General features: G+C 48.9%; 1 protein-coding gene across 1 annotated transcript; it reads left to right on the forward strand.

The window, feature by feature from the left end:
• The first annotated feature begins 265 nt into the window (after nt 1-265).
• ZNF165 (zinc finger protein 165) lies at nt 266-7,839 on the forward strand. Its single transcript, XM_066352320.1, is given in 11 exon segments — nt 266-638; nt 721-878; nt 3,594-3,768; nt 3,771-3,957; nt 4,202-4,278; nt 4,281-4,364; nt 6,023-6,066; nt 6,068-6,117; nt 6,119-6,276; nt 6,672-7,041; nt 7,043-7,839. Coding segments are annotated over 11 exon segments (2,139 nt in total). The 3' UTR covers nt 7,506-7,839.
• The last annotated feature ends 1,973 nt before the right edge of the window (nt 7,840-9,812 follow it).

Genomic DNA, 9,812 nt, shown 5'->3' on the forward strand with positions numbered 1-9,812 from the left:
AACCCTAAAACCGTGTCCGGGACGCTTGGGAAACAGAGTCCGAACGCCGAAGGAGACCCGAAGGCTTCTGGGAATCGCAGTCCAAAGCTAACGAGACTTCTGCGCAGACTCAGAAGCGTCTGTGAACGGAAACGTGGACAGGTGACGCGGCGCCGTCCTTCCACCGGAAGTGTCCGATAGAAACCAGCCCTATGGGAGAGGTGAGTCCGAGCTGGGGGGCCCAGGTGTCCGGTCCTTTGTCCCCTGCAAACACGCAGTCCGTGCCATGTTTTCTTCGGGGCTGCAGCAGTCGTGCGGTGCCCTGTCCCCTCGGAATTCCGAGGAATCCCGAGGAAAGGTGAGACCGGCTTCGGCGTCGGAAGGCATTTGCACCCATCCCTTTGGAGGGGGTGCCTGTGGTTTCCATAGTTACCCGCCGCGCAGCGTCACCGTGAGGCCTGGAGGGCGTGGCTCGGGGCGGCGGGGGTTCCTGCAGCCGCGGTTCCGGGGACTCCCGGACTTGGAGCGGCCTGGCGGCGGGGCGCCCGCGGAGACCGTCCCCCGCGTTCGGGGCCGTGGGGGCGTGGGGCCTGCGGGTCTGTCCGCGCGCCCGCTGAGCGCCTTCTGCCCGACGCGGGCTCGCGACGTGCTCGCGGGAAGTTAGACGTTTAAAAACCAGCCGACCCCGAGGACCGGGGAATTCTCTCCGGAGTTGTGGACTGTTTTTAAGTGGGAGCGAAGGGAGGAAACGGCTGGAGGCAGGACTTGACCGAAGGAGGTGGCGGCTGCGTGCAGCAGCCGCTGAGCAGGACCGCTGGAGCGTGAGCGGGTCGGGGGGCCGGTCCGCCACGGAGCTGAGTGACACGACGCCCCTGAAGCATCAGAACACGAAGGACTGGGTCTGACAGCCACGGCATTGACCCCCCTCTGCCCGTGTCCTGCCAAAGTCGGGTCTTAACACCCGCTCAGACTGCTTCCAAGTTTCAGTCTGAGCCCGTGATCTCCACTTCCTACTCTTGCGGAATTAATCCTGACGTTTGTCTTCCTCTGTCCTTTCTGTGGGTCCTGTCCAGATGTCTCCATTCCTATCCTCCTTTCCATGAAAAGTCTCATGACATTGTTGGAAATGTTTCCCAAGTGGACGTGTCATTATCACTTTAAATCTAGAATATCCAAAGCACAAAGCATCACAGTCTTTCTTCGTTTCCACTTTTGGGCACTTGACTAAGACATGAAATGTGGGAACTTTATATATTAAAAATGCACACTCTTTACCTCGTGGAGCTCCAGTCAACTAACAGTGAAACTAACAATAATATGAGGAGGACTTGTTGTGTTCACAGGGGCTGTGGTGACTCCTATGGGAGCAGTGGATTCTTAGTCCTCCACCTGTTGGACCCTGCAGGTGGCCTCACCAACAACCTGCTGTCCACTCCCACCTCTTGGCTCTTCGTCCCCCTTCCTTTTTGCCCTTGGAAACTTTCTCATGCTTTAACGTCCAGTTTAAGGCCCCCCACCTCGGGGAAATACTTGCTACAACATGCACACAGACACGCATTTTCTCCCTCCCTCACACTGGTAGGGATCTTCAGTGTCTCCACCATATTGCGTGTCTAGTACTTGAACTTTCAATATTTATCAAGCATGTTCAGTGTGTCAAGTGGAACATATTTTGTTATTTAAATGTTTTAGATCCATGTGTATTTTAGGTCATTTCAACTGTTTTGTAAATTTCTTGCAAACTCAGATGCTATTTTTCTAATTCCTATTAGCTGTACATCAAAATACAGATTATCTAGGTGCACCCAAACTAACCAAGTCACCTTCTCCAGAGCAGGGCCCAGGAATCTGTTTCTGACAAAGCCCCCACATGACGATGAGGCAGTGAACCCAGCTCTAAGCCTAGACTTCCCTGGGAGCCACTGTGATGCTGCTCCTAACCCAGTGCTTTGTGTGTGCCAAGGTTGATAATAACATGCATGTCAGTGTAACAGTCAGTAGCCAACTTGATGGATTGTTTAGTGGGCAGACCTGAAGGATCGATGTTTGCATTTTGCTGTTGTACTCCAGGCTTCATCTCTAAATTTATGTCATTCAGGTTTTGTTTTGTTTTTGTTTTTTATTCAGTGAGAGGAGGGGATGCAGAGACAGACTCCTGTATGAGCCTCTACTGGGATCCACCCGGCAAGCCCACTAGGTGATGCTCTGTCCATCTGGGGCCATTGCTCCCTTGCTCAGCAACCAAGTTCTTCTTAGAGCTTGAGCCAGAGGCCATGGAGCCATCCTCAGCACCCAGGACCAACTTGCTCCAATTGACCCATGACTGCAGGAGGGGAAGAGAGACAGAGAGAGAGAAGTGAGAGGGGGAGGGATGCAGAAGCAGATGGGTGCTTCTTCTGTGTAACCTGACCAGGAATCAAACCCAAGACATCCACACGCTACTGATTTGCCACATCTGAGGTAACTGGCCAGGGGCCAGTTTTTGTTTTAAGATTTTATTTATTCATTTTAGAGTAGAGAGAGAAAGGTGGAGAGGAGGGGAGCAGGAAGCATCAATTCATAGTTGCTTCTTGTATATGCCTTGACTGGGCAAGTCCAGTGTTTCCAATTGGCCACCTCAGCATTCCAAACAGACCAACCCATGTGCTCACCAGTCTTGGGAAACTGATATTCAATAACTAGACTCCCAGAAGAGGGATACAAAAGTTCTGCTGCTGGCTTAGGGCATTTTGTTTTATTGGTGAGATGATTGGCCTCCATTTTCCAAGACTTGGGCTGAGCTGCAAAACTAGAAATGCAGAGAGGGAACTGATGGGACAAAGTGTTTGTGAGGTCATTTTGCTCAAAAGCTTTTATTGGTTCCTCAGTGCCTAAAAGATAAAGTCTGGACTGTGTACTTGACATTTGAGGCCTTCCAAGCAGGGCCTTTGCTTCTGTGATGTCCTCGTACAAACCTACTCACTTGTCACTTTCCCACTTCTGTGTCCCTACCATTAGCTAGTTGTTCCTGTCCCTCCCATACCCTAGTCAAGTCCCATCCATTCTTCGAAAGTTAGTTTTGACGTAGCTTTCCCTGATCATTGCAGCCTCCTGTGCTCTTCCCATCTCCAACCTGACGAGGCACTTCTGTCATCGTCCTCTGGTCCTTATTGTCTGTATACGGTAAATATAATATAATTGCATGTGGCATGTTAACATTTAGTATTGCCTTGTATCCATATTATATTTAATGTTTCTCATTTTAAATTCTCTTGTGGGATTTTTGTTGTTTTGTTTTGAATTTTATAAGTTTATTTGCACCAAACTAATGACATATTCCGGGAGCAAGATCTCATAAGCTCCCTAAATTATCTTGGTTTTAAGTTTAAATTTTAAGCTTTACAGGTATGTTTACAAAGCCAGTATTTCAGTGCTTTTACACACAGTGAATGCCCAGTACATTTTTGTATCATAGAAAATGACTTTCCATCACATGATATTTCATCTTCCTAGACTGTAATAGCAAATTTTTTACACACACACACCCCCCAGGAGAGCTCTCAAAACTAAAACTAAGTAAGACCAAAGCAGATGTGGGTTTTCCGATAACTCATTGTATCCCAAGATGATGACAGTCAAAGAAAGCTGCAGCTCAGAACCATGAGGAGGAAGACGGGCTTCTGAGAGTCAAGGCAGAGGAGGGAGATTTTTTCTGGAGGGAGAACGCTTGCTCAGCGAGAAGTGCTTCTCTCAAGCCGGAGCTGTGCCGGCGGCTGTTCAGGCAGTTCAGCTACCGGGACGCTCCTGGCCCCGCCGGGCCCTGAGCTGGCTGCGCGAGCTCTGCGGGCTGTGGCCCAAGACGCTGAGCAAGGATCAGGTGCTGGAGCTGCTGGTGCTGCTTCTGAGCATCCTGCCCGCCGCAGGCCCGGGTGCGGGAGCAGCAGCTGCAGAGCCAGAGCGGGAGGAGGTGCTGACAGCGCTGGAAAGCGTGGAGAGGCAGTGCTGGATCCGTGCCCCAGGGACAGAGGGCGTGGGCAAGCCGAGATCTCCAGAATGGCTGGAACCCACCACAGCCGACCTGGAGGACCTCTCAGTTCCAGGGGCGTTTCTGTCTCTGCTCTCTGGTTGGTTCTATATCACACCTTACAACTGAGTCAAACTAATCATTCCTTCCCCAGTTTTCTGTTTCTGTAGGAGCTTCTCTTTGTGGAAAATGTTTAATTCTAACAGGGACTCTCCTAAGCTCAGATATACTTTATTTTTCTCAGGTTCAAGTCCCCGGACGTGGACAAGAAATATTCAGGAGAAAGGCACCTCCTCCTGACCAGCACTTACTGTCCAGTTCCAGCCAGTGGACACCAAGGACCTTCACAGTTCTTCAGAACCCCCTCTCCCACTGGGCTGCGGTAAGGGGCACATCACTAAAGGAGGACAGTGGCTCTCCCTTCTCTGACTGTCCTCGTAGCTGTAGGTGGTCCTTTTCTTTGTTACTCATGAGTAGTGGAGAATGTTTTCCCTGTGCGTTATTGGCCAACTGAAAAAGACACAGAGAGAGAGAGAATTTTCTTCCTCATCCAAAATATTTAAATTTTTCCATTGGCTCTTTATCCTGAATATTTCTAGAACATGGGATATTTTTATCTATAAGCAAATTAAAGGAAAGAGAAGTGAACAACTTGAGAAAATGCCGGGGAATGAGAAAAGAACCAGAGAGGAAGGAACATCACCAGAAACAAGGCATGTTAGTCGGGAAGGGGGAGGCAGATGCCTGGTAACATGTTCAGAGTGTAAGTCACAGCACAAGGTCCTTGTCGTGGCCGTTGTTATTGTACTTTTGATCTCACAAAGCTCTCAAGATTTTATAGCAAGTTGGCCATACTCTTCTATAGAATACTCATTGGTCTTCTAAAACTCATCTGCTTAAGAGTTCATGCACTCAATATCACTTTAGGTGTGAGAGACCCCAAAAATAAACTCAAGAATAAATTAATTTCTTAAATACCCAGATTCTGCTTTCAAGTTTTTTCTGGAAACATTTCCACCTACGCCATCAATAATTGGGCCTTTCCCCACCCTGAGACCAGCGCTGCCTGAGCCCCTTTCCAGCCCTCACATATTCCAGAGAAAGAAACCCTGTAACAAAGAAAGGCTGCTGATTCCAGCACGATGTAGGGTCATGAACTAGAGGGTAGGAATTGAGATGAGACCACAAGTGGTTCCTTTTTTTTTCTTAAGAGAGGGGGGGGGGAGGAAGAGAGGCAAGAAGTATCAATTCTTCATTGTTGCACCTTTGTTGCTCATTGATTGCTTTCTCATATGTGCCTTGACCAAGTGGCTCCAGCTAAGCCAGTGACCCCTTGCTCAAGCCAGCCACCATGGGGTCATGCCTATGACCCCACGCTTAAGCCAGTGACCTCGTGGTTTCGAACCTGGGTCCTCTGCATCCCAGGCCAACACTATCCACTGCACCACCTGGTCAGGCACCTCTTGTTGAAGAAATTAAAGGTTTGTGGTACCATGTAAGAGGGTGACAGGGTTTGATGACAGTCTGGTAATGGTGTTTAGGATGGTTAGGAAGAATAGTTCAGAATCAAAACAGTCCCCTAGACAGGAAGTGGTGCAGAAATGTGGAGGAGATGTGTAGAGGGGACTTAGCAGAAAGTGCTGGGAGAATTGATCACCATAGCAGAAGTGGATGGATGGATGTCTTCCGTTCCAGACACACACCCCACGATCATTTATGATTTTACTTTTCTCCCACATCTGCGCCCTCATCTGCTTTCTTTGAGATGGTGCCTCCCTCCCTCCCCCTAAGCCTGCCCTAGGAGTGTATCCCAGACCCAGAGGCCCCGAGAACCTTCCGTCACACTGCACAGTTCTTTCTACTTTGCCCTCTTCTTGCTGGCAGTAACCCTCCTCCCAGCCTTCTCCATTTTACCTGCTCGTCCCTGGGTGTCCGTCTCCTCTTGCAGTACCAATATGTAACTTTCTTGGGTGTAGCTGAACAATTTCTTCTAGCTCAGCAAACCTATTTACCTCTAATGTTGTATCATCATCATTTTAGATAAAGAGAGTGAAAATAACGGGTCTGTGCCAAATCTAGACATTTCGTAAACATATGGAATCCCAGAGAATTATATCAGGAAGACCATCAGGATTTGAATCAGGAATCTGCTGAGCCTCTGGACATCTCTAAGTCTGCAGGCCAGGTAAAGAGGCAGGAAAATGAACCTGGGGAGTCTTGAAGACCATCCTCTGCTCAGGATAGAGGTTTTAGCAAAATCCTCACCCATAAAAATATTCTTTCAGCCCTGGCCGGTTGGCTCAGTGGTAGAGCGTCGGCCTGGCGTGTAGAAGTCCCGGGTTCGATTCCCAGCCAGGGCACATAGGGGAGGCGCCCATCTGCTTCTCCACTCCCCCCTCCTTCCTCTCTGTCTCTCTCTTCCCCTCCTGCAGCCGAGGCTCCATTGGAGCAAAGATGGCCCGGGCACTGAGGATGGCTCCTTGGCCTCTGCCCCAGGTGCTAGAGTGGCTCTGGTCGCAACAGAGCGACGCCCCGGAGGGGCAGAGCATCGCCCCTGGTGGGCAGAGCGTCGCCCCCTGGTGGGCGTGCCGGGTGGATCCCAGTCGGGCGCATGCAGGAGTCTGTCTGACTGTCTCTCCCCATTTCCAGCTTCAGAAAAATACAAAAAAATATATATATATTCTTTCAGGCGAAATAATAAGCCATGATGGGTATGACAGAAGTGTGAACCGGAATTCAAATCACTTTCCCCACCAGAAATCTTGTAAACACTGTACCTCTGACCAAAGTCTCAAGTTGAATTCAGGTTTTATTAAGCATCAGAGAATTTATGCTGGAGAAAAAATTCTCCAACATGGAAAGTCTCTCAAGCACCCAAACCTTATTATACAGGCAGCTGTTTTCAGTGGAGAGAAAACCCATCAATGTAGCGAGTGTGGAAAAACTTTCAGACACAGCTTGAAACTTACTAGACACCAGAGAATCCACACTGGAGAGAGGCCCTATGAGTGCAATCAGTGTGGGAAAGGCTTTAGGGGGAGCTCCGATCTCATGAGACACCAGAGTCCACACTGGGGAGAGACCCTTTGAAAGCAGAGACTGTGGGAGAGCGTTCAGCCTGAACTCACACCTCATCCTGCATCAGAGGATCCACCCCAGAGTGAAACGCTGTGAGAGCATCCAGTGTGGGAAAGCCTTCCGAGTGAGTTCACACCTCACTCGACACCTGCAGGTCCACACTGGAGAGAGACCCTACGAATGCAGTGAGTGTGGGGGAGCCGTCAGCCAGAGCTCACACCTCAGTCAGCATCAGAGGATCCACACCAGAGGGAAACGCTGTGAGTGCATCCAGTGTGGGAAAGCCTTCCGAGTGAGTTCACACCTCATTCGACACCTGCAGGTCCACACTGGAGAGAGACCCTATGAATGCAGTGAGTGTGGGAGAGCCGTCAGCCAGAGCTCACACCTCAGCATCAGAGGGTCCATAGGAGGGAGAGGAGAGCCTGTTGATGTGATGGACTGAAATTCAGATGGAAGGCTAAGGAAATAGCAAAGTAAATACTGGGTGAGATGAGAGACTGAACCACCAGTGTCTCTTTTCTCTCTCTGGTTCTCTGGCCTAAGAAAGCTACTACCAGAGATAACTTTCCTCTGAACGACCTAGGACAGGGCAGCCATCCAGTACCCAGACCTCTGCTCCTCCTGTGAACCGTCCTCCCCGTTGAGCTCCGGGCCCCTCGCCCGTTCCTCAGCTCAGGATGGCAGAGAAGCCTCGATTGCCTGAATGCCATTGGGTCTTTTTTTTTTTATTTTGGTGCTCTTGTATGTACAGAATTAAAATTACTTTTTCCCTATTAGTCTGTTTCCGGTAAGTTTACTTATTAGACCAGCAAAAAAAAAAATTTTTTTTCCAACCTCCACACATAACTAGGTCAGCATGTTACGTCAGCAAACGTCAGCCCGGGTGCCGACCGACAGGTGAGACCATACTTCCCGCTGCAACCAGGAGTTGCTGGTAAGTCAGAAAGTTGGCAAGTGGCAGTGTCTACGAAACAGGAACAACCAAGGAGCCCTAAAATATTCCTTCTTATTCGTGTTCCTTCCCTGTGCTAGGCAGCTGACAACACGGGAGAGGGAAGGAGAGCAGCCCTGTCCCCTTTCCTCAGACTTTGCTCACCAGGTAGAGGGTGAGTCTTGTCAGGAGTGATGGGTCAGTTTCCACGGAGCAGGAATACACATTCACACTGTGGAAGCCTCGAGATGTGAGCTGTGTGTAGTTTTGGTGATTCTGCATACAAGTCAGCTGCTTTTGTATTTGCATTTAAACTGGCACTGCACGATATAAAGGTGAACAGTAAAATGCCTAGTGGTCATTGAAATTTTTAATCTTGATTTAATAAAAACATGACAAATCAAGAGAGAGGCGTGGGATGGGGTGGATAAAAAAAGGTCTAGTTTAATACCTTTATTTATTTATTTATTTATGAGAGAAGGAGAGATAGGCAGACACACACCCCCCCCCACACACACACACCCTGATCCACCAGGCAACCCCATTACGAGCTGATGCTTGAGTACCAAGCTATTTTTAGGGCTAAAGGCTAATCCGCTCCAATGGAGCTATCCTCAGTGCCTGGGGCCACAATCAAACCAACGGAGCCACAGGCTGTGGGAGAGGGAGTAAGGGGAGGTGGAGGGGTGGAGAAGCAGATGGTTGCTTCTCCTGTGTGCCCTGGCCAGGAAACAAACCTGGAATGTCCATATGCCGGGCCGATGCCACCAGCCAGGAAGTTTAGTACCTTTAACACAATGTCTTTCTGCTTTTTGAATAAGGGGCCTCCTGTTTTCACTTTGCATGAACCCTGCAAATTACAGTATGGATGAAGTTCCTTACCTATTTTCTTCTATGGAGCAAACTTCTTATTCTCGGTACTACTATTTTTTTAAGCAAGGGAGAGATAGGGAGAGAGACGAGAAGTGTCAACTCATAGTTACAGCGCCTTAGTTCACTGATTGCTTTCTCATATGTTCCTTGACCAGCGGGCTCCAGCCAAGCCATGGACCCCTTGCTCAAGCCAGTGACCTCAGGGTTTCAAGCCTGGGTCCTTAGCATCCTTAGCTCTTTCCACTGCGCCACCTCCTGGTCAGGCCTCAGTACTTCTTTTGTCACCTGAAATAAACTGACGGCAGGGTTAGAACTGATTTTCTGACAAGGTTAAGTAACTTGCCTATATTTTAAAATATAACTACAAATTCTTTGATACAACTCCATCCAAAAGGTGGATCTAAATTTCCTTCCCATTGAGTATTGGCCCAGCCTGCTGACACTTTTCATAGAATACACAGAACTGATGGTATGAACCTAGGTTGTAGGGAGCACTGAAGCCTCTTCCTTTTGTCCCTCTTGGTGACTTGTTTTGGGAGAAACCAGCTGCCGTGCTGTGAGGACACTCAGCAACAGAGGAGATGTCCTGCCAATCACTATGTGAGTGAGCAGATGCTCAGATTTCTCAGATGCCTGCAGCCCAGCCAATGCCTCTGCTGGTACTCCTGAGAGACCCTGAACCAGAACAGTCCAGCTAAGTCACTTCAAATTCTTGATCCACAAACACTGGTGTGCTTTAGGGTCGTCATTGCAGGGTAATTTGTTACAAGCAATTCATGTAAGAGGAACTGACCATACTGGGAAGCCTTAGACAAAGAATAATTTAGTTATGTGCTGATGCACTGTCCCTAAAATATCCGACCAGTCACAGACTGTAGGCCAAGTGTTCCAATTCCAAATCCTGTTTCTTCTTTACCATTCTACTCATAAGGATGAAAAAAATAT

The sequence above is a fragment of the Saccopteryx leptura genome, chromosome 11 (assembly GCF_036850995.1).
Source record: "Saccopteryx leptura isolate mSacLep1 chromosome 11, mSacLep1_pri_phased_curated, whole genome shotgun sequence".
NCBI classification, from domain to species: domain Eukaryota; kingdom Metazoa; phylum Chordata; class Mammalia; order Chiroptera; family Emballonuridae; genus Saccopteryx; species Saccopteryx leptura.